This window comes from Fistularia commersonii, chromosome 30 (assembly GCF_037954325.1).
Source record: "Fistularia commersonii isolate RoL2024-O1a breed Wild chromosome 30, RoL_Fcom_v1.0, whole genome shotgun sequence".
In the NCBI taxonomy this organism is placed as follows: Eukaryota; Metazoa; Chordata; class Actinopteri; order Syngnathiformes; family Fistulariidae; genus Fistularia; species Fistularia commersonii.
Genome location: NC_141313.1, coordinates 723,460 through 747,094, shown reverse-complemented (window position 1 = coordinate 747,094; position 23,635 = coordinate 723,460). Strand labels below are relative to the sequence as shown.

The window sequence follows — 23,635 nt, the reverse complement described above, 5'->3', positions numbered from 1 at the left end:
CAGAAGGTGGACCAGGAGGAGAATCAGGAGGAGGACCAGGGGGGGACCAGGAGGAGGGCCAGAAGGAGGAAGACTGGGAGGACCAGAGGAGGAACACTAGGAGAACCACCAGGAGGACCAGAAGGAGGACCAGAAGGAAGACCCGGAGGAGGACCAGAGGGGGGACCAGAAGGAGGAACACTAGGAGGACCAGAAGGTGGAACACTAGGGGGACCAGGAGGAGGACCAGAAAGTGGAACACTAGGAGGAACACTCGGAGGACCAGAAGGTGGAACACAAGGAGGACCACCAGGAGGAACACTAGGAGGACCAGAAGGTGGACCACTAGGAGGAAGACTGGGAGGACCAGAAGGAGGAACACTAGGAGGACCACCAGGAGAAACACTGGAAGGACCAGGAGGAACACTGGAAGGAACAGAAGGTGGAACACTAGGAGGACCACAAGGAGGAACACTGGGAGGAACATTAGGAGGACCAGAAGGTGGAACACTGGGAGGAACACTGGGAGGACCACAAGAAGATGGTGGCCTCCCATCGTGTCCCTCACAGGTTCGTCTCCTGCAAGAACTTCTAGCTTGGTCCATGATGGTGCCCAAGTTCTCTCCTTGGAAATGAATTATCTCCTCACATCCAAGATGGGGCTCACAGACGGGCAGATGGTGCCAAGATCTTCTTCACTGATTCCACACACAAACACCTGGAACCTCCACAGTGCAGCCAGGCTTCGTTCTGCTTCTCTGCTTCTAACACCCTGCAGCCACACATGCTGGCGGAGAAGCTGATGACCCATCTCCACCAGCCCTGGACCATCAGCTTCCTCAGCAACAGATCCAGGAGGCTTCTGGCGAACGATGTCCTCTTCGTCTCTGGAGGTCCAGGAAATGTCAGTTCCTGCTCAGGAAGCTGAGGTCCCTTGAGGCACAAAGCTAACCACGTTCTGTTAGGCCTTCATCGAGAACGGAGGGAGCTTCTCCTCCACCTGCTGCTTCACCAGCACCTTGTTTGTCTCCAAAAATGACCGTCCGACCCCTCAGACCTCTCCTGCTTCACTGTCAGTCAACAGTCCAAAAGATCTTCTCGCATCTCACACCATTGCCCCTCAGTGACAAATAGTTTTTCTGATGATCTTCACTTCAAGCGTGCAGGAGGTCCAGTGGAGACCCTTCATCGTCCAGACCAGTGAGTGGCTGGATGGTTTTATCTGACCCGTGACTGAGGGTTAAGGTGTTTACATGTGTGGAAGTGTTTGTCCAAACTGGCAGAATGCTTCTGCAGTCCCGTCTTCTCCCCAACAACACCAATAATGGCGTTGCACGTATTCAATAAATATACACTGCTGCCAAAAAATAAAGGGAACACGAAAATAACACACCCTAGATGTGAAATATCCTTCTTAAATACATAGTTGAATGTGCCGACAACACACTCACACCAAAACGATCCGTGGAAATCAAAAGTATGAACCCGTGGAGGTTCTGGATTTGGAGATGAAAGTGGAAAAAAAACACACGACAGACGGATGTTCTGTCCTTAAAATGAATCCGTGTTGCTTCCGAAGTGGACAGTTTGATTTCACACAAGTGTGACTGACTTGGAGTTACATTGTGTTGTTGAAGCGTTCCCTTTATTTTTTGGAGCAGAATATATTCAAAATCTATTCCATTTTTGGGTGTGTGTGAGATGTCTGGGTGCAGTACCACCCCTGGCCAGTAGGTGGCGCCAGTGAGCCGCACAGCGGCAGTCGCAGGAGAAGAAGAAGCGGCAGCGGCGTGGTGGGATGTGAAGTCCGGACGTTCATCTGATCTTCTCAGAGTGTCGTGGATGTCCCCGCCGGCGCTGCGCGTCCTCCACGAAGCCCTGCGGGAGAGCCTGCGGGGCGTGCGGTCCGGACGGGCGCGCTGGGCGGCGGAGCTGCGGGGCTGCGCGTCCCTGCTGGGCTCCGTGGGGAACCTGGCCGAGCAGCTGCGGGCGCTGGACGGCGTGCGGCTCCGCGACACCCCGCTGGGGGGCTTCCAGGACCTGGAGGAGCGGCTGCGCTTCAAGCTGGTCCTGGAAGTTTGCTCCGTGCTGGACGCGCTCGGGGAGAAGATGTAGGTGGTTCCAGAAGAACCGGGGTGCTTTGTTTATGTACCGTCTGATGTTTAGACAGAAGAGGTTTTGAGAGAAGATCCATCCATCCATCCATCCATCTATCTCACGCCTGTCTCCATGCAGGTCCTCCCTCCAGGCCGCCAGGGACTCCATCAGCAGCCAGGTTAGCGCCGTGGTCCAGTTCTACGAGGAGAACCTGGACGTTCTGGACCTGCACGCCATGGTGGAGCGCTCCGCCACCGTCCCGTCCGTGGCCGACATGATGGCGTGGCTGCAGGACGCCGAGCGCCACTACCGGCGACAGTATCCTCCATCCTCGGGTTCTTCTCCGCAGCCGCGGGCTCGTTGTTCTCCTCAGTTGGTGCCTTCAGGTTCCTGAGGAGGAAGGTTCTGCTGCAGAGCCTCCGCGGAGAAGACCTCGGCCTCCTGGAATCCGCTCCCAGCAGGTGGAAGGCCTTGGAGACGCCCGGAGAGGAGGAACGCATCGAAGGTCACACGCCATCCCGTGTGAAAACCGATCAAAACTAAAACCGTCTAATTCGGTCTTTTGTTAAATACCGTTTAAATCCCAGTTATACTTTTTGTGTCGTGCAATTACAACCCTTGGCCACTGGGTGTTGCTGTTTCCCACTTTTCCTCGTCCCGCAGCTCCTGTCACTCATCAGATGTTTGTCCACCTCCAGAGACCTTCTGCCGGGTGTCCTTGTTCCTGGAGCCGGGGTGAGGAGGACGAGCGGGGGACGAGCGGAAGCCCCGGAGATCCAGGAGGATCCGATCATTTCTGTTTTCTGAGAAAATGTCATCGTGAGTCGCGCCTCGGGTTTCGACGGAGGTCGAAGGTCATGCGAGTGAAATAAAGACGTTTCCGGAAACAAACTGGTATTTCTTTATTTCTCAAACAATTCAGTTGAATCACAGCAACCTTCAAAACGCAAGACATCACCGTGCCCCGATGAAGCCCGGCCCGTCACGCGAGGCATTTTCTCCGACAAATGCGACGGAAACTGCCTCGCCTTCCGGAAGGAGACACGGGTTTCAGTTGACGGCGTCGCCTCCCGCTACACGTACTCCTTGAGCGGCAGGCCGCCGGCGGCGGCGGCGGGCTTCGGAGGATCCGACGCCGGCGAGTTAGCGAAGCTGCGGCCCACGTATCCGTGGCGGTAGCGGCCGCCCCGCTCGGCGAGGGGGCAGGTGCTGCTCAGCACGGCGCCGCTGATCATCAGGATGACGGCGGCCGCCCAGCCCAGGTAGATGGCCTGGCCCAGCTCCCGCTTGTGCATCAGCGGCACGTTGGGGTTGTAGAAGTCCTGCACCACGGTGTGGGCCGTCCAGGAGACCGGCACCAGCACGCAGAGGCCCGTCACGATGAAGAGGATGCCGCCGGAGAGGGCGATGCCGGCCTTGGCGCGGCGGTCGTCGCCGGCGCAGGTGGTGCACTTCATGCCGCAGCAGGACACGGTGCAGGAGAGCCAGCCCATGAAGATGGCGAGGCACATGAGGGCGCGGGCGGCCTGCAGGTCGGGCGGCAGCGCCAGCAGGGAGTCGTAGGTCTTGCACTGCATGTGGCCGGTGGTTTGGTAGACGCAGCTCATCCAGATCCCCTCCCACTTGATCTCCGACGTCAGGATGTTGCTGCCGACGAAGGCCGACACTTTCCACTGCGGCAGCGCCGTGACGGCGATGGCCATGATCCAGCCGGTCACCGCGCAGGTGAAGCTGATCAGCTGCATCCCCGTGTTCACCATGACGACGGCCGGAGGACCCGCACTTTTTGTTTTCTTTAATCTCAACTTCTCTTATCTCCACGTCACTTCATCGCCACTTTCCCCCCCTGGTGTCGGGGTGAGGCCGCTCCGCCTCCTCCGCCCCCCCGAGCCGCTGCTCCCACTTTCTCCTGGTCGAAGTCCTCTTACCTTCTAAAGAGGCATCACTCTCTCCTGCTTTTCACCCGCCGGTTGGACTCCATGCATTATTGAGCAGCTCTCAGGTTTGTGCTACCGAGTCCTCGCTGTGGAGGAGGGGGGGGGGGGGGGGGGGGGGGGGGCGCCGGCGCCGCCGCTGCGATTCACGGAAATAAAATCCAAATCAAACTCCCCTCCCTCTTGAACAGGCGGTGAAAAACGGAGTTTCTCCAGATCCCGGTCGCTGCGAGGGGGTGATCGGGATCCGCCTGCCGTCTTCGGACGTCGACTGTGGAGCCCGTCGGCAGGGGAGGGAGGGAACCGTGCCCACAAGTGGATCAGCTGACACAAAGACAGCGCCGGGGGTGGTTGGGTGGCTGGGTGGGGGCTCCAGAACGGGGATTACACACCGTTCCACCCCCACCCACTACAACGCACACAAAAAAACACAGGTTTTAAAGGAGCTTTTGACAGAAATGAGCTTCGAGCGGCTCTTTCTGCGGGACAATGAGCTGAAAGGCCGGCGACCCTCCGACAACAACGGGGGCAAAACGCTGAAACGCCACAGGTGAAGCGTGGAGGCGGGTTGGAGGTCAGAGGTGAAACCCCCGTCAGATTTTACACAATGGGGATAAAAAAAAAACGTGAGGGAATTTTTTAAGTTGAGATGCGAGCAGATCCCCAACTGGAAGGGAAATTTCTCTGCGGTCGTGAGGCTCGGAGATGGCGGAGGTCACGCCGAGCCCCATCATGAATTAAACATCGCCGCATCCAAGACCTGCGCTTCGGGTTTCCTTTCTTCCGCCGCCTCCTGCTCTCCTTGGCAACGGCGGCCATGACAACAAGCCAGACGGACGCAGACGGTCTCCACGCAAACACATCCGAGGGTCAGAGAAGGCTTCGGAGAGGAAACGAGGCGCAGGAAGTCGCCCCGGTCCGATTCCCGGTCAATTAGACCGGATCAGGGAGTCGTTCTCAGAAACCTCTCGTTTTATTCCCAAACCGGTTGGCGCTTCCGATTCCTGCAGGCACTTTCAGCTGAATTAATGTTATTGCTTTATATTAGTGTTTCCTGTGTGTGTGTGTGTGTGTGTGTGTGTGTGTGCAGGGAGGGAGGGGGGGCAGAAACCCTGGTCCTGTCAGCGTCAGGTGACGGAAAGATCTGCCGCTTGGATTTCATGCTTCAGGACGAAGGGAGAGTTTATTCCCTTAATGTCAGAGAAAACCCATCGAACAAAAGGAACATAGGTTGAATCTAGAAGTTTTATCAGGATTCTGGTGGTTTATTTGAATAAAGCATCTTTTTTTAGCCCATCAATAAATGTACCCGGTACTTTTTGTTGGATGAAAATGAAATACAAGGAACAAATAGGGTTGCAAAGCTGCAAGTTTTCCAAAAAAGAAAAGTAATGGCCTGGTCACCTTCTGTTAGAATCTTCTGTCGAGTCACTTCCTGTGACAGGAAGTGAAACCTCTGGCCAGATGTGTCCTCTTTGTGAAAATAATTCCCTATCTTTATTCCCCGGCTGCTTTGGGGAGCTGTGTGGTTTAACGTAACGTCGCCATCTAGCGGTCGGTGGAATGAACACACTTCCTGGACACGCTTTGCGTTTTAGGCATAAAATACCAATTTATTACTTTGCACATTAACACAAGAATTCCCTGCAGGCTAAAAAAAAAAAAAAAAAAAAAAAAAGAAAATAAAAGGATTAAAACATGTCACATAATAGCAATAATAACGCGAATGGCCCACTGCGAGGGGCGGGGCCAGGCAGAGCCCCGCCCCTTTTCGAGCGGTTAGCGAGTGTTCCGCCCAGTCACAGTTGGAGCGTTCCATCGGCGACGCGGAACGACCCGTTGCTATGACCCTATTGCTATTAGACGGTTTACACACGGCTTCATCGACCACTAGCAGACGGGAAGAAAACAAAGAGCAGAACTACGACGCCCCCCCGCCCGCCACCCCACACAGCCCACCCCCCCAAAAAAAGGAACAGAACAGGATAATAAAATCAAAAATACACGTTACAGGTTACAAATCCATTAAGATAATGATATATCAAAGTGAGGAGTTGAAAAATAATTCATGCACTCCACTGGGACGCAGTGTGGGTCTCTTCATAAAAAAAGGTTAAAAAGGGGGGGGATCCTGCTCCGCCGGCGCCGTGGAGACCCCCCTCACAAAGAAAAAGTGCATTCAGGAGAGGTCGGCAGAGTCGCCGCGGCGACGGAAGCCCCCCCCCCCCAGACACACACACACACACGCTCACGCACACGCGAGCCCCTCCCCGACGGAGGGGCGCGGCCACAGGTAGAAACCAGGAAGTGGAAGGCGAAGGGGGCGGGGCTTGGCCTTTGGCGGGTCCACGTTTGAACAAAGTACCTCGTTTGAATTGGAAGTGAACGCAAAGGGCGAAGCCGGCGCCCCCGACGCCCTCCAGAGAAAGACCGGTATCTAGTGAGGGGTCATGAGGAGACCCTGAAAGCAGTCCCACCAAACCCAGAAGACATTTACGCCAAAAAGAAAGAAAAAAAGCATTATATTCTTTTCTTCATAATAAATATGATTTAAATCTTTTTTTTTTTCTCGTTTTTTTTCTCTTAAATAGGACGATACTCCGGCATGCAGGCGAGCAAAGTCTACGGGTGGTTACTCAAAGGAAGAAAAAAAAAAAAAAAAACAGCTAAACGCTACCAAACTATTCCACCGAATGCACGTTCCCGCCAGCAGGGGCGGAGCCGGGGCGAGCGGCGCCGGGGGGCCGGGTAGTATTGCTGATGGAGTCTGACGGTGACGGCGGTTCGGAAAACACCGGCCGTGCGTGGCGAGACGTGCACGTGAGCCCCCCCTCCCCCCCCCCAAAAAAGCTTATTGCAGTGCTACACCCGGACCCCCCCCTCCCCCCCGCCAGCGCCCACGCCCTCCACAGGCGGGTGCTCAAACTCATTCATAATAAACCTGCTGCTTTACGGGTGGTTTATTACAAAAGGGTCTTCACTGAGCTGCCCCCCCCCGCGAGGAGGCGTGAACGCCGACCCCCCCCGAACCCCCCCCGCCGTCCCACCACGGGAGGGGGGGGCAGCACCTGTGCACCGGTCGCCACGGCGAGGCGGTGTTTCCTGCGCCAGGGCAGTGGTCACGCTTGGCGTCAATCAATGGGATCCAGTGTTAAAAATTCATAAAACCGTCAAACGACAGGGCTTTTTTTTTTTTTTTTTTTTTTTTTTTTTTTTGGGGGGGACGGGGGGTTGAAATTCCCCCCCCGCCCCGGGAGGAGGAACCGTTAAAAAGTCTAAAAATCCATCTGGTAGCCCCCGGCGTCCGCCTCCGCCGACTCGGCCCCTGATTGTCGACCCCGTCCGGGAGGAGGAGGAGGAGGCTGCTCACCGTTAGCCTGAACGCTACAAAAGGAATAAATGAAAAAGAAACAAAACCCTCAAACCCGCCGCTGGAAAACAGACACCTATTCCTGAAGTCCACTAGAAACTACAGACGTGGCGTTGGCGGCCGACCGCAGGGTTCTCACCACAACAGTAACAACATCGACGACAGCGAGAACATCGAAAAGGTCAACTACTAATCCTAAACGGGTCGGGTCTTTTTTTTTTTTGGCTTTTTTTTTTTAGAATAACCACAAAACATCTTATATTAAACTTTTACAAATCTGCTCTGTTGATTCGTATGTATAAATGCATAAAGGTAAGATTGAGAGTGCCCTCCGTTGCTTGCCTAGCGTCCCGGGTCAGTGCAATAAAAATGGCCGGCGTTCACACAGAAGAGCGCTGGTTCCGGCCCGTGGAAACGACTCAACGTTTAAAAAAAAAAAAAAAAAATCATAAAAATAAATCCGCGTCCAGCAGTGTCGTCATATAATCTTTCAAACAATCAGGTCCGAGAAAATATCCTGCGTCGCTCCGCCCGGAAAACAAAAGAACGAACAAAAAAAAAAAAAAGTCCGACCGCCGGTTCCGCTGCTACACGTCAGACCGGCTTCACCCCTGCGCCGGGAAGTCAACCGGCAACCACAACCTGCCGGGAAATGAAAACGCTTTGCCTTGGAGAAGTGACCCGGGACCGGCAGACCCACCCCGGCCCCCAGGGGCCCCGGCGAGTCACATGTCGCTCGATAGATGTAAATATATGCTTATATGTACTGTATGTGTGAATATAAAAACAACACATCTGAGGCATTTACAGCAGTTATCTCCTTGATTTCCCTTTACAATTCAGTGGCCTGCCATGAAACACACACACACACACACACAGTCAGCAGTACATGTATTTACAGAAGTGTACACACACCATACACAGACACACACACACACACACACACACACACACACTCGCGCATTCTTTGCCGAGACGGGAGGAGAAGTAGTAGTAATGGGCATGGGAACACCCGGGGGTCACCTCGCTTGTAAAAAGACTGAAGGAGTTAGAACGCGTGCTCGTAGAAAGGAGAAATAAAACCCCCTCCCGCCCCCCCAGAGAAGATCCCCCCCCACCCCCAGAAACCCGAGACCTTGTGACAGATTTTCGCCCGACGGGGCTTTGAGGTAAAAGTAGAGTCCTGCTTAGCCGGAGAGCTAAAGAGCTGCGCTGACGAGCGTGCCGCCTCCGCCCGCCTCCACGGCACGCCAGAAAAAACAAAAACAAACGGAATAATGGCTCAACAGGGTGTGTGTGTGTGAGTGTGTGTGTGTGTGTGTGTGTTGGAGAGGGGGGGAGGCGTTTGTTTGTGTTTTTTCTGCTTCTTCCTTCCGAGAGTTGCTGGTTAGAACGCGGGGGAGGCCGCCTAAGAGCTTTATCCGTGAAGAGCTGCTGGACATCTGGACACAGCAGACCCCCCGCCCGCCCCCCCCCGGTACGAGCCGCGGCGGCGGCGGCGGCGTGGATGGGCGAAGAAGTGAGTCGAGTGAGGATGGAGAGAACGAGACATGAGAGAAGGTGGAGGACGAACTGGCAGGACATTCAGAGGAGGTGGAGGCGGGTTCAGGCGAAGTACATGGTGTGCTGGGTGTCATAGTGTATCTGCACCGCCTTGGCCAGAGCCTGGGGGTCCCGGCCGTTGCTCTGCCCCGACACGTGGCTGCCCTCGGCGCTGCAAGACAACCGCACGATCACATCCGTGGTCCGGCTTCTCCCGACGCCTTCTCGCGGGGCGGAGGTCTCACCTGTCGTGGTCCTTGTCCACCAGGTGGTAGCGGGCCCTGAAGGCCACCAGCCGGGCGTAGTAGGCCGGCGCCGGGATGGAGACGGAGCGCGTGCAGCGGACGTAGGTGTGGCACAGCTGGTAGGTGAGGAGCTGCAGCTCGTCGGCGGTGAAGCAGTTGTCGTCCCACAGGACGTGGTAGTGGGAGGGACGGCTGGTGCCCTGGAGGACCAGGAGGAGGCGTTACGAGCGCCGCCCGGTTCGGGTTCCCACCGATCGGACGGGCGGCTCCTCACCTGGATCCCGGCGTGGCTGCACAGGTAGAAGTCGAACTCCGACGGGTGCGTGATGGTGCTGTCCACCGTGGTTCCGGCCGGGACGTTCCCGCTCTTCCCCACCTGCGGACAGTGGGAGAACCTTCAGCCCGGCCAACTAAAGGAACCGGAGGAACCGGAGGAACATCCACTGACCCTCTCGGCTTTGTCCGAGCAGAAGAGGCGGGTGTGATGGCGCTTCTGGACCACGATGTAGGTGATGCCCGGCCTGTAGTCCTCCTCCAAGCTGATGCACGCCTTCCTGATGGCGATCAGCTCCGGCCACGCCACCTGGAGGGAGCGGCCGCACGTCAAAGGTGACCGTCGTCGAGCCGGACGAGACCCGGCGGCGACGCCCACCTGCTTCATCTGGCCCTCCGAGACGCCGCCTCGGTAGTAGATGATCCGCGTGGGCTTGAAGCGGGTGGACTTGTAGAACTGGATGAGAAGCTCCCGCACCATGTTGGTCAGATCCTGGATGACCTCCTGACTGAAGAGCTGCTCCTGCGGAGGAGAAGACTTCAACGACGGTGAGGTCGCCTCTGCCGCAGCGACTCTACCGCGCGCGAGCCGCGAGCATGTGCGCGCCTTACCTGGGACATGTCCTGGCGAGATGTTTGGACCCTCACGGTGGCGCAGTAGCGGCTGGGGTGTCCGTCCATGCTGCCCACCACCGCCGCGATGGACGGCTTCTTCCCGTCGCCCGCCGGAGGGTGCGTGACATCGGCGCCCAGGAAGATGACGGGCTGCTGGAACACCGAGGGCCTGAGGGACGCCGGGAACGTGCGTTTACGTCACGAGAAGATCCGGATTCTGCCGCGGACGCGCTCGGATCTCCGCTCTGACCTCTGATGCGGCACCAGGACGTTGTTGATGCCTCCCAGCTTGGCGTTGATCTTCAGGCAGAGGTTGGACAGGGTCTGGGGCGAGGTCTTCACCACGTTCTTCACCTGGACGCACTGGGTGGCCATGCCTAGCAGGGTGTCCCCCACCCGCTTCACCTCGGCTGCGGGGAAACGGTCCGTTCGGGTCAGTTCGGGACCTTCTGGAACAGATCCGCGCGCCGGGCGCGTCCTACCATAGACCGGGGTTTTGCCGGGCAGGATGACCACGATGAGCTGCAGGCCCACGTAGGACATCTTGAGGTGTTTGAACATGGGCTCCACGCTGTCTGCCCCCTGGGCGTATTTACAGAAACACGGCTGGCCCTGGATGGGCATCCCGGCGTCCTTCGAGATCTTCCGCAGCTGGTCGGTGAAGCTCCTACGGCAGGAGGACAGGGTCAAACGCCGCCCGCCTCCGTGTGAAGACCCGGGTCCCGCAAACACCCGCAGGAACCGCCTTCCACCAGTAGAGGGTGCGACTCACTTGAGAAGGTCCTCCCGGCACTGCTTCTGCGGAGCGAAGCAGGCCACGGCCCAGACCTTGATCTCGATGCCGGCGTAGAACTGCTTCCCCCGCATGTCCCACACGCCCTGGTTGGGCGTGGCCACGGTTTTATTCTGCGGAGAGAGTCCCTACGCTCTTAGTCAACCCCCCGGCTGGAGGAGCCCACCGCACGGCAACATCTCCTCCACGTGGAAACCGGAGGGTCGGGCTGACCTTCTCGTGCACGTGCGGGTCAGAGATCGTTTGAGAGGCGGGTGAACGCCGATGTTAAATCGGTGTAAAATAAACGCGGTGAGCTCTTCCACCTCGCGGCGAAAGGCTCCCCGGTTGGATTCCCACCCAAAGGTGGAGCAGCCCAGAAGATGCCGCTTCCATCACCGGGGGGAGATCAATCGATCGGACGTATCGATCCGGTCAGCCCGACCTCCCCACAGAATCACAGCCTTAAAAACACAGCTGCTCAACACTATACTTCAAAACACCGCTGCGTTCCAACAGGTCGTTCACAGACGATGCAATGTCTCTTATGCAAAGCTCAATCCAACGGTGAGTTTCTTAAAGCAGATGAGAACCAATGAAGACACTGCAAACCCTGAGGAGGACATCGCCCGGCCAGCAAAACCGTGGCCGACTGAGCTTCGGAGGCTCGTTTGTCTCAGAATCCGAGACAAATGCGATCCGCCGGAAACAGGTGGAGAAGCTCTCAGTTTGACCTCTGGTCACCAGCTGTGGGCGGTGACCGAAATAACGAGGTTGGGGACACAAGCGTACCAGATGAGTTTTCTCCAGAAGGCGGCGACTCTCCATTGGAGATCGGGCCGGAAGCCGAGCCTTCAGGGAGGAGCTCAGAGTGGAGACGCTCCTCCACATAGAGGGGAGTCAGATGAGGTGGCTCAGGCATCCGGTCGGACGCTTCCTTCCAGACACCTCCATCTGGGAGGAGACCACGGGGAAGACCCAGGACAGGCTGGAGAAACTAGATCTCCAGGCTGGTCTGGGAACACCTTGGGATCCACCCAGAAGAGGAGGACCAAGTGGCCTGGCAGAGGGAGGTCTGGGTTTCTCTGCTCCGGCTGATGGATTTGTTTGTTTGGGTTCAGGAACCTACGATCCTCTGGTGGATGGATCTGCCTTCTGGAGTCACATGACACAGGAAGTTCTCTGCATTACTTGTGTCCACTGCTGAAGCTCATTCTGATCGGTTTCCAAGTACTGCTGTTCTTCTTGGGCGGTCGCTGCCTTTCACATCTCAGGGGCTGCAGGCCGTCACATCAGAAGGCGTCCATGTCGGTTCTTAGAACCGACATGGACGCCTTGTAGTTCTGCAATGCGGTGTGTGTTTTAATGATGTGTGTTGCATTCACATGGAAGTGTGCCATCAGACTACATCGAAGGTTCTTCCACAGGAAGCCGGTGAGACTCAAAGTCCCGTGCCGCCACCCAGAGGCACCGCGGAGGAGGACGCCGCTCAACAAGAGCAGGACAAGAACAGAAACGTCACCGTCAGTTTGAGGCCACTGCCTGAGCAACAAGTGACTTTGAGTCTCATCTTCAACCAGGTGGACACACACACACACAGACACACACACACACACACACACACACAGAATCTCAATTCCAAGTCCAGTGTCCAGATCATTTCCACCCCCTTCTAGAAGTCACCCTGCTGCTGATTTATCTGGTGACCTCGGCTCTCAGCTGCAGCTGTTTTTAAAATAAGGCCGGGTCCAGATGCTGGACTCTGGAGGGGCTGATTTGAGATCCGGTGTGTGGATCCCAGCGGCCTGATGAGCTGAGCCCTGATCGGGCCGCCGAGCCTCACCCGAACACCAGGCTCCTTCCGGGCGGCGCAGACGGGGTCGGAGGTCTTTTGGGCAAGTTTGCATCCGTCGCTTTGAACGGCGGGACGCGGAAGCATCGTCGAATCAAGGAATCGGCGACCGGCCGTCTGAGCCGGTAACCCCGGGAGAACCCGGTGTCCCGCATTCACTGGGATTCACTGGCATTCCGTGAGACGTCCCCAGAGCGACACCCCTGCCCGGTACTCACCCTGCCACAGTCCCTCCCTGTGTCTGTACTCACCCGGCCCCCATACTGCAGCATGGGCGCTGGGAGGACACGCCCGGTCACCTCGGTCATGTCGTTGTGCACGACGATGCCGAACTCCTTCAGGTAGGGGTCCGGGCCCCCGACCATACTGTTACTTTTCACCTTGTCGGAGGAGGAACACAGCGTTTACGAAACCTCCCGCCGAAGGGAAAGTTGGAAAACGGCCAGCCGAACTCACCAGTCGGCTGATCTCCTCCTGCCTGTCGGGGGCCGAGCGAGCCGTGGCCTTTATCATGGTCGACGTCTGGTTGTCGGTCAGCTTCTTGATGCAGCGCTGGCCGGCGACGATGTTGCACACCTGCGGGGGTCGGAGGGAACGTCAGAACCCACGAGCTCGCCGGGGCGGAAGGGGCGAGACCCGGCTCGGTCTCACCTCCAGGGGCAGGTAGGTGTGCTTCTGCTCCTGCCCGACTTGCAAGCAGGGTAGATGCGGGTACTTGAGCTGCAGGTTGTACTTCTGCTTGAAGTACTGGGCGACGGTGCACTCCATGGCTTGACCGTTCTCCAGCTGCAGGGGGAACCTGGAACATGCGCGGCCATTACACCGGAGAGGCGGCGGCGTCCCGGCGTGAACGGCGTCACCGGCGAGGACTTACGTTTGGTGGCTGGCGGGGCGGCGGGTGACGTTGCACACCCGGTACTTCCTCTTCATCTGACCGCAGTGCGTCACCTCAACCTTCAGGCCTGTTGAAACCCAAGACGTGTCGTTTAATGCCGGTTTCACTTTAACCCTCGGAGGACCTCGAGGCGGCCTTCGTCCAGGACGAACCAGTAGAAGACGTCTAGATCTCGTGTGCGTTTGTGTGTCAGGGGAACTAAGTCCACACGCCAAAAGTTCTCCAAAAAGAAAAGATGATTCATTTTACACAGAACACAAAAAACGTATCCTCTCATACATGACGTTTCAAGCAAAACATAGGTTTTCAAAACATAGAACCATCGTGCGATTGATTCTTTTTTTCTCCTGCGTCTCTTGTTGGGTTTATGATGTCATATTAACGTTATAAAATCCCAGTCCATACCATATTTTCTTGCTCTAAGTATCAGTTTGCTCTGTCGGTCTGATCCCCTACGTATAATCGATAGGTTATATTTTATATTGTATACCGAAGCCCTTCGATCAACAAGGTTTTCAGTCCCCCATCTGTAGATGTGTACATATGTAAAAATGTCAAACGTAAAGCGGTATTCTCGGGGCAGCTCTGCTAGTGAATATTATAATGTTAAATGACATCATATATCCAAAAAGAGGCAAGCAAAAAAAAGAGAGAATCCATCAAAATGGCGCCACAATAACATGTTTGCTAACACAAATGTCCTGCAAGCATGTAAGGAAGAGCCTCTGTTTCACGTGAAACATCATGCATGCAAGAACACATATTTGTGCTCTATGTAAAATAAAGCATCTTTTCTTTTTAACGCACATTTGTTGTGTTCAAAGCTCTGCTCCGTTCCCTTGTTTTGACCCGGCAGCCATCCCTAACTGGGCAGCGGATGTGCGAGTGTTTTTCTTTTCTCGCTCTGCGTCTGGAGAACACTCGCCTCTGATTTCCTTGGTGAACTTGACGCGCTGGGAGTCGGTCAGCGGTTTGGTCTGCTCGTTGATGTTCTGAATGTCCAGCACCTCGCACATGAACTCGATCACCGGCTGAGCGCGATAGAAGGCCGTGGCAGACACTGCGGGGAGGAGGAGAGGACGCCATCTTTACCACAGGCATTATTTCCTACTTCGTGAGCTGGTTTCAGAGCCTGAATCGCTGAATGAAAACACACGAGCACGTGAACGCGCACGCAGCGGCAGCTTGATCAGAAACGTGGCTCGCTGCAGACTTACTCCGCTGAGGGGTTCCCCATGAGGCGCCCCTCTATCCTGCTTCCCATTCACCTTCTCCAGTCATGTCACAGGTTCCCAGGAGGCGGCGCCATTATTTCTTTCATGGCTATCGTGGCTAGCTATTAGCATGAACGGTTAGCACTTCGTGTACTCAGATCATTAGCGGCTGGATGGAGACCCTTTTGGTCTCCATCGCATCCTTCCCTTCTCTCCCTCTCCTTCCATCCCCCCTGGTCGAGGCAGAAGGCCACCCATATCTGACCGAACACTCCTCCAGGAGCGAACACTTGGTAGACGGCGGCGAGGAAACGCCGCCTAGATCGGGGAGTCTGTGGACCGACTCCAACTCTACGTGGGCGACCTTCTGCCTCCAATGGTTTGGGTGGAAAAAGAGAAGGAAAGATGGAACGCAAGAGGGATGGGAGGGACACGCAACCAAGATCTCGCACTAAAACAACAGCGGCGCTAACTGCTACATGCTAATAAGCTAAACGATGCCCCGACCTGCGCCTGGACACTTGACCCACCCCGATCCCAAAGGAAGAAAAGCAGCGGTTGGTGAGTCTTACCGTCGATGTTGAGCATCATGTTCCACATGGCGGGACGGACGGACTGGTGGAATCCAAACCACACCTCCCTGCCGCCGCCCAGAGGGTGGTAGTAGCCCTCCGGGGGGGAGAAGAAGGAGCGTCCCACCGGGGTGTATCTGTCCGACACAATAACAACCCGTCAGCGCTCTGATGTGGGCGGAGCTGCGACACGGCTGAGAGGAAGCGGTTGGACGCCAGCGCCGGCCAACAGGGTGACATTCATTCTCCTCATTGTGCAGCGCCGTCACGAGTTTGGTCTGATATCAACAGATTCCGGCAACTTTAGAAAAATCAATTCGGCGACAGATTCATCTGGAATGTGGCGGCCGTGTGTCTGGGAAGCCGCCGCCGCCGCCACAGGGCGATACATTCCAAGAAAATTAATCCGCAACAAATCCGTGACAGGGTGATATAATATGATCAGGAAGACGAGGCGGCGGGAATTTCAGCAAATATGGTGGCGTCGGTGTGTGTGTGTGTGTGTGTGTGTGTGTGTGTGTGTGTGTGTGTGTGTGTGTGTGTGTGTGTGTGTGTGTGTGTGTGTGTGTGTGTACCTCATGGAGGGTAAATGGCGAGTGATGACGTCCAGAGCCTGAACGGAGTCCTCTGGGACCTCGTTCAGGTGTCCAGACAGGGCTTCCAACAGCATCTGCAGGCTCACCACAGACACCCACTGCAGGGACACCTTGAAGGTCTGGTCCTTGCCCTCACCAGGCAGGGTCACCTCCAGGTCCACCTGGTGGTGAGAGAACATTGACACCAGCAGGAAACTCCCCTAGCTATTTCCTGAAATCTCCTCTGTGGCCACCTTGGGCTCCAAGCTAGCTTTTCTGGCCAACATCTCCCTTGTCTGCTAGGAGTTGCTGAGCCCTCCACTCTTCGCTGCACAAAAAGCAGGGGCTCCTCAGATGTTCTGGACCTTCAGTCTCACCCGGAGGAACCCGGTAAGATGTTTGTTTCTTCTTCCGGCTGCTCCCCACAGGGGTCGCCGTGGAGAATCAACGTCGCCCATCCAACCCTCTCCTCTGCATCACCTGCTCTCACACCAACTAACTTCCTGTCCTCTCTCACTCCATCCATAAACCTTCTCTTCTCCTTCTACCCAGATCCTCACCACTCCTCTGTCCAGGTCCAAACCATTTCCAGAAACATGTACTCTGCCTCTGATGGACTCCTCCATCTCTGTCTTGTCAGTGTCTCCAAACCAGCCAGTGTGGCTGGTCTCCTCTCAGTCTTCTCCACCTTCTCACCTATCCGCCCTGACATTTCTCCACCCTCTCCCTTCCTGGCCTCCACCCCCCGTAGCCTCCTGGTTCCTCTCATTCCCACACATGTGTTCTGTCTTACTGCAGCTAACCTCCATTCCTCTCCCTTCCAGGTCACACCTCCACCTCTCTAGATGTTCCTCCACTTACTCTCTGCTCTCACCACAGATCACAATGTCATCTGCAAACATCACGCTCCGTGGAGGTTCCTTTCACACCTCATTGGTCAGCCTGTCCATCACCATAGCGAACCAGGAGGTGCTCAGAGATGTGATACCACCTCCACCTGGACCTCTGTGAGAAGACCGCGACCGCTTGCTAACCGTGATTGGAATTCCTCCATCAGCGTATCAGGACCGGAGCTGAGAACTTCCCTGGTGTTCCCTTCTTACGACCCCAGGGATTCCCTACTTTGACTTCAGAAGCTTTATCAAAATATTTATACAAAAAAAAGGGGAATTAAAACACGAACCCTGTCCCTCCCTATTGGCAGCGGGTGTGCTGTGTACATGTTCCTCTTCCCGTCGTAGCCCGGCTGTCGGTCTCCAAAGATCTGCATCTTGAAGTGCCGCACCATGGTGTCCACCACCTCCCTGCCGGACAAAAAAAACAAATCAACAAACCCCCCGACTCGACCGACCGGATAAAAGCGTGACGGCGTTTCCCGGTGGCGTTTACCTGTTGACCCTCCGCGGCCGCTTCTCAGGCTTGATGTCGATGTCATAGTGGTAGACATCAATCTTGGGGATCTGCACCTGGAAGTGGTTCGCTAGGAGCCGGATGGGTTTCCCCACCGTGCCCAGGCCGGGACGTCGCGGAGGCTGGAACAGAGAGGTCGGTGCAGGCGGGCCTGGAGGGGGGAGAAGGCAATTGAAGACAATTCCGAGACTTTAACGGACCTTCTGACTGGTTTTGGACTGTGGGAGGACGCCATCGAAAAACACCCACTAAAGGGGTTAATGACACGTACTCTCAGTGCTATAGAACACACACCGGAACATAAGCTGAACTTGCGAAAAAGAAATAAATGTGTCCGTATATAGGTCGCACTTGTTCATAAGCTGCAAGTGTCCACGTTGTAACAGGAGATATTTACACAATTAAATACGTAGCGGTACGTACTGGAAATGTTTTTTTGCCCATTTTCTATCCCCGCTCTGTCCTACTCCAGCCGATCTCTATCTTCAATTCTTCCTGCGCACTAAAACCATTCACATCGTCTTCTTCGCTGTCGGAATCGACGGCCTCAGAGTTTCACGCTCATTTGTATTCTTATTTCCCCCCCCCCTTTTTTTTTTTTTACTGTTCTTATACAATTTCCTACTATTATTTATTATTGTTATGTTTTACTTGAAACTCTGGCGCGACAATTTCCTTCGGGATAAATAAAGTTGTTCTTATTCTTATTTCATTGGTTCAATGTGACCAGGCTAAATGTTTTGGCGGCGTGAAGCTCGTTAGCCCCAAAAAAAAAAAAAAAAATCATAAATTAGCCCCATCATAGTTTAAGCCGCAGCGTTCAAAGCGTGTGGAAAAAGTAGCGGCTTGTAGTCAAATGACGGCAGCCAGAAAGACCAGAAAGATAATGTGGTATTACATCGAGAGCTGGGTGACGGTACACCCCATAATACTACAAGTCCAACAATGCACTACCGGTCACGGGTCTGCAAGCCTCTGATGGAATTACTCACCTGGGTCAACTTTCAACTGGCCCGCTCCCAACAAAAAAAGGTGAAAACGAAAGGCGGATTATGCTAACAGGGATTTTCCACGCAGACGGGAGGCGGAGTGTGTGTGTGTGTGTGTGTGTGTGTGTGTCCGCGGGCGGAAACGGCAGAGTTGTGTGTCTTCTGTGCCGAGGCAGTGCGGCTAGAATAAAAGGCTAGTGACCAGCTCAGACTAAAGAGCGTCGCAAAGCCACAAACTGAGCTTTAACACATTTTCAGTTTGTAATACACTTTTAGTTTTGTATTATTTCTCTTGCGATGACAGAACATTTGATTTTTCTTTGAAAGAAATGACTTATGAGCTGTTTGGCTGTAGAAAAAGATGCCGATAGAGCCATGAGAAATAAATGCAACTGGTTTTGTTTTTTATTTTTGTTTCATTTATTTGGTCATTGATGTTTCTATACGCAATATCTAAATGGCTATGCATTTCTATGTGCAATAAGGTCAGTTTAATACGCTTTCAATAAATATCGCCACCAGTCTGATCTACAGCCCGGGAGAAATTATAAGAGACACTCAAGGTATTCAGACGACCATTTTTGGACGTCCACATTACCCTGGGGGGAACACACACCTCAGATAGACACCAATCAATTTGGTGTTTCAAATAAAGAAATACAACTTCACGACTCCAACCGTTGGACGCACATGTTCTCCTGTCTTGAGGGACTTTTACCGTGAACCAGACACTATCAGGGCCTCGTGAAGATGACCATTTAAAATAAACTGAGCCTTCTGCCCAATTCGCCCTCAGAGTGAAGGCTGGAGTAACGTGAGCGGCCGCCGAACGCCAGCTCCGCAGACAGAGACGTGCACGCCGCCACCCCACCATCTCGTCGGCGTCACCTGCTCCGCTGCACCGAAATGGCTCCGCGGATTGTCGGGAGCACAAACCCGTGCATTGATTGATCCTCAGCCGCGGCCCCTGACCTACATGGGTCAACCAGAGGCTGGCGAGAAACAATGACCTCCAATTATCCTTGGGCCGCCCCACCCAGACACACAGGACGCCGACCCTCACGCTGAGACAAAGACCAAGCTCCTCTCAGACAGACGGCAGCAGGGCCATATGGACGGGTCTGGGATTACCGTTACACACACACACACACACACACACACACACACACACACACACACACACACACACACACACACACACACACACACACACACACACACACACACACACAAACCTCACTTCTTCGGGGGGGGGCAGGCTATAGAGGCTCTCCCCCGATCACACCAGCTCCTGAAGGACGCCGATGTTGGCAAGGGGTGCTAATGGAGTCCTGGTGTACCAGGGGTCTGATCACAGCAGAGGGACGTCATCAGACGGAGACGGTCGTAAACGGACCGGACGCCTCGGCCCTCTGAGGAAGCGACCCCGGAGGAGGTCCGGCCGCTCTGCGCTTTTGTCAACTGACAGCTCCGTCCCAGGGGGGGCGGGAGGTCCTCCTGAACTCCGTGTAGCCACACGCTCCAGTTAGCAAGTGAAGCGCGAGAGCACAGACAATTGGGAACCTCCCACAGCTTCCTGAAAACACTTCCCTGACATGCCCTCCGCTCACCCGGGCCCCTAATCACTACCCCGACTCCTCTCGGACCCCCCGCCACCCGCTCCTCCTCCATCTTCACTCTGGCGTAGCTTTACTACATGAATACCTCGGACAAGGGGCCGTCGGTTAGGTGCCATCTCGTCTTACTCACAGCTCGGACTGACATAACCGGATGATTCACTCTGCGTTGTCCCGTTGGCCTTGTTTCCGATGGCAACAACAAGCGCACCGGTTGTTCGGTGCCGCAAAGTGGCGGAACCACGATGATGTTTCACCGATACATTATGAGTCACGAGCGGAGCAGAAGACTCCGACGTTTAAGGGCGCTCTCAGCGGCGGGCGGCAAGCAAACACACGTCCGGGAAGACCTGCAGATATTTTTCTTATGTACATAAATGTGACTTCTTGTTTGCGCAGCACTTTGTTGATACAAATCTTCACTATAGGCTAGTGTTCTGAAGCCAGTCGAGAAGCAGAGTTTAAGACACGATCTGTATTGTTGCTGAGTGCAAACACACACTCACACACACACACACACACACACGGTGTCAATCGACATGCATGGAGCCCAGCAAGTTCTTGGTCCTCTTCCACTTTTCACTCGCAGCAGCTCTGTATCTATGTATAGCCTCCTCAGCTGCTACGCCGCCAGGACAACATGAGACGCCCGTGCGCATCTTCCCTCGCCACCTACGTCCAACTGTCCAGTTTTAGCGTTAGCCCGGCGCTAATGACCAATAGCAACCGACCACGTCACACAACGTAGGGGAGAACAGAAGACACGTGCAGGTGTCTCCCCATCTCCTCTGTGAATCTTCAGCTACATGTTCGTGGTCGCTTCCTGTAGAAATTCGGTAATAGATTACATGACGGAGAACCTCCAGAGCAGCAATCTATCAAGTCCACCTTTAAAACCAATGGTTCCACTTTACTGCCGTTGGAGACCAGTATCGCTCTCCTATGTTGGATCTTTGCTGCACTCTTGTGTCTCCCCGCTGTATTTTTACACCTTCTCCAAGAGCTTCAGGTGGGGGCGAGCGAATGGAGAAGGTCCGAGAAGAGCCCGCCATGATTTGAACCCTTCTTCCTGTTTCTAATCTTCAGACTGGAGCTGCTTCAAGCAGCAGCAAACAGTGCACAGAGTACAGTGTGTTTATCCCACCATAATCATTTTCTCTTCATGGCTCAGATGATTAAGAGCCAATAAGACGTGTGTGTGTGTGTGTGTGTTGGACGTGTCCGTGGCAACCGCGGTGTGACCGAGCAGGAGGACAGAAGACGAGGAGAGCCACCTGGATGAAGGTTCTGTGCTGAGCAGATGCTAAACCGACCACCTCCGAAGCGAAGATGAAGATATTTTCATATTTATTAATGTGATCTCAGCGTGAACAACACCTCACCCTGGTACAGACCAAGTGTGGAGACCATGTTCTCGAAAAGTACCTCCACGTGCCAGGAGGCCGTCTTACAAGGAGACCCACGCCAACGCAAAGCAGGCGGCGCTGGGAAACATCTGAGCGGCGCTTTGACGTTTGAGTTCGCGCTGTGCTTCAAAAAGATAAATAAAGAAAAAAAAAAATCAAAACAGGGGGGAGGGATGTTTGGGATGAATCCCAACGTTGAAGAGCTTTGTGATCGTACAATCAACTGGTGGTCTTAAAGGACGCCAATCAAACTTACACACACACACACACATAGCAAATAAAGAACTATACGCAATCGGTTTAAAGTGTTTTCATTCAGTTCTGTGCACCCAGCCTGCCTCATACATGCACACACCAAGAACACTGAACCAGGAGCCACAAAGACCGTTTGTGGTGCAACCATGAGGTCCTGGAGATCCAGGGAAAGGACTTCTCCGTGGAGCTACTTCTACTTTGTGCTGACTTCTGGAATTAGCGCCCGTGGTGTTAACAATAACACAGGGGGAAATCCTGCAGGAGCTAATCTGTATGTGGAAGTGACAAGGACAATCAGACGAACCTGGAGATGGTGTCTTTGACTGACACACACACACACACACACACACACACACACACACACACACACACACACACACACACACACACACACACACACACCTGTGGATGGTATAAAGGATGTCCCTCATGCCTCTGTAGCTCCTCCGCAGAGGAACGAGATATAGACATTTTCTCTTGAAGAACAATCCGGGTCGTGCGTGTCACCCCGGGTTTAACGGCGCATGCGGGGCCGGGCATGCGGAGCCCGTTCCCCGGTACCGACGGCGGCCGCCTCGCCGCCCTTCCGGATGCGGGAACCTCCGCCAAGTAAGTGCCTTTGTTATCATCCGGGCTACCGGGAACGTGGAGCGGGCCTGCCCGCAGGAACCGAGCGCCGTGCACGCGCACGATTGTACGTGTTGAGCGTGCACGCGGATGAAAACACTGGAATTGAAAAAAAAAAAAACACACAAAACCAAACCAACAACAACACCCGTCCGGAGACGCGTGTTTACAGCCGTCGGTTCCCGTCCTCCCCCACCAGCACCGCCCGTCGCTGTCATCGCGGAGACGAACGCTTCAAATGGAGCCAAAGTGGCGAAATAACGTCGACGGGAACCGGAAGGTTGCGGGTTCGAATCCCCGCACGTACAACAGCCACGCACGTCAACGTAAACAGACGCGGAAGGAAGGCGGAAGGAAGGTTCGGATTAAATCCCCGCTCGCTCGCTCGCTCGCTCTCTCTCACACACACACACACACACACACACACACACACACACACACACACACACACACACACACACACACACACACACACACAATGCCTCCTCCGCCAAGAAATAACACCGCGCGGAAGGAGACGTTGAAAACCCACGCACGACCGCGCGGCGCGCGAGCGAGCACCGCGGAGGAAGTCTCGGTGTAAATAATGTCACGCTAACACACACACACACATACATATACACACACACACACACACGGGTTGGGTTCGCTTCCCCTTCCCCCCCCCGTCGAGGCCTCGCCGCAGCCGCGGCCCCGGCGGAGCGCCGCGTCCGAGCAACACGAGCCGCGCACTCGGCTCGCTCCCTCCGCGTCCCGTCGCTCCTTACCTGGTCCGAGCGCTTCCATGGCCGCGGCCTCTCTCTCCGTCTCTGTCCCGGCCTGCCGGCTCCGTACCGACGCTGAAATTGGGGGCGGTATCGCGAAGCTTAAAGTGGCTAATTTAAGAAAAGGGAAAAAAGAGGCAGACGAGGGGAGGGGGGGTGACTGCTGACGGAGCGGGCTGACCTGAACTACTGCCGCTGCTGTCGACGGGGATTTGTAACTGCGCATGCGCCACGGGGCAAGCCGTGCGGACCGCAGTGCGCATGCGTAATTTGGTCCGCCGCACTGGCACATGAAACATTAACGATCCCGTCCGAGTACTCTTACACACACACACACACACACAGAATGCAAAAGTGTTTCCCTAATTTTTACGTTTCTTTATAAACGATTTTGAAGTATATATAAAAAAAAATCCTTAAAACGTATGGAAAAATCCCAAAACCAAAAAATATACAGTCAGATGTCTGAGATTTCTTGTAAACCACTAAGTTAAATACATGTTATATTCCCCCTGCAACTTTTTTTTCTTCAATTTATTTATTTATTTATGATTTTATTTATCTATTTATTCATTCAATTATTTTCTTTTACTTTCTTTTTTGTCTAGCATTAAACATTTCTCACAAACCTGA

The 23,635-nt window shown here is 54.6% G+C and overlaps 3 protein-coding genes across 6 annotated transcripts; 1 reads left to right on the top strand and 2 right to left on the bottom strand.

The window, feature by feature from the left end:
* The first annotated feature begins 5 nt into the window (after positions 1 to 5).
* Positions 6 to 2,967, top strand: airim (AFG2 interacting ribosome maturation factor). The gene is made up of 4 exons (XM_086177898.1): positions 6 to 2,090; positions 2,215 to 2,394; positions 2,463 to 2,581; positions 2,775 to 2,967. Exons 1-4 carry the CDS (start codon positions 1,822 to 1,824, stop codon positions 2,813 to 2,815), a joined length of 609 nt encoding a protein of 202 aa, XP_086034024.1. The 5' UTR covers positions 6 to 1,821; the 3' UTR covers positions 2,816 to 2,967.
* A 182-nt stretch (positions 2,968 to 3,149) lies between these two features.
* cldn35 (claudin 35) lies at positions 3,150 to 4,066 on the bottom strand. Its single transcript, XM_086177897.1, has one exon. The coding sequence runs from the start codon at positions 3,834 to 3,836 to the stop codon at positions 3,150 to 3,152; it is 687 nt and encodes a 228-aa protein (XP_086034023.1). The 5' UTR covers positions 3,837 to 4,066.
* A 4,430-nt stretch (positions 4,067 to 8,496) lies between these two features.
* Positions 8,497 to 23,183, bottom strand: ago4 (argonaute RISC component 4). 4 transcript variants are annotated; one of them, XM_086178078.1, is made up of 19 exons: positions 23,006 to 23,183; positions 17,325 to 17,496; positions 17,119 to 17,239; positions 15,936 to 16,117; positions 15,361 to 15,497; positions 14,500 to 14,634; positions 13,554 to 13,641; positions 13,331 to 13,478; positions 13,136 to 13,255; positions 12,898 to 13,059; positions 10,828 to 10,961; positions 10,538 to 10,722; positions 10,306 to 10,465; positions 10,053 to 10,224; positions 9,820 to 9,978; positions 9,616 to 9,750; positions 9,442 to 9,543; positions 9,168 to 9,367; positions 8,497 to 9,094 (listed from the first exon to the last, which is right to left on the bottom strand). In XM_086178078.1, exons 1-19 carry the CDS (start codon positions 23,022 to 23,024, stop codon positions 8,986 to 8,988), a joined length of 2,640 nt encoding a protein of 879 aa, XP_086034204.1. In that variant the 5' UTR covers positions 23,025 to 23,183; the 3' UTR covers positions 8,497 to 8,985. The 4 variants fall into 4 exon arrangements, with proteins under 4 accessions (XP_086034204.1, XP_086034205.1, XP_086034207.1 ...); XM_086178079.1 differs by having other exon boundaries at positions 9,820 to 9,963; XM_086178081.1 differs by having other exon boundaries at positions 12,931 to 13,059.
* Positions 23,184 to 23,635: the final 452 nt, after the last annotated feature.

Excerpts from the sequence above, each read along its gene's own strand:
- ago4 (XM_086178078.1), bottom strand. Across the intron at positions 17,240-17,324 it reads CGGCCGCGGAGGGTCAACAG|GGAGGTGGTGGACACCATGG; the intron begins GTAAACGCCACC and ends TTTGTCCGGCAG. Across the intron at positions 9,095-9,167 it reads GTGGACAAGGACCACGACAG|CGCCGAGGGCAGCCACGTGT; the intron begins GTGAGACCTCCG and ends GTTGTCTTGCAG.
- airim (XM_086177898.1), top strand. The coding sequence starts at position 1,822 with ATGTCCCCGCCGGCGCTGCGCGTCCTCCACGAAGCCCTGCGGGAGAGC. Across the intron at positions 2,395-2,462 it reads GAGCGCCACTACCGGCGACA|GTTCCTGAGGAGGAAGGTTC; the intron begins GTATCCTCCATC and ends TGGTGCCTTCAG. Across the intron at positions 2,582-2,774 it reads AGAGGAGGAACGCATCGAAG|AGACCTTCTGCCGGGTGTCC; the intron begins GTCACACGCCAT and ends GTCCACCTCCAG.
- cldn35 (XM_086177897.1), bottom strand. The coding sequence starts at position 3,836 with ATGGTGAACACGGGGATGCAGCTGATCAGCTTCACCTGCGCGGTGACC.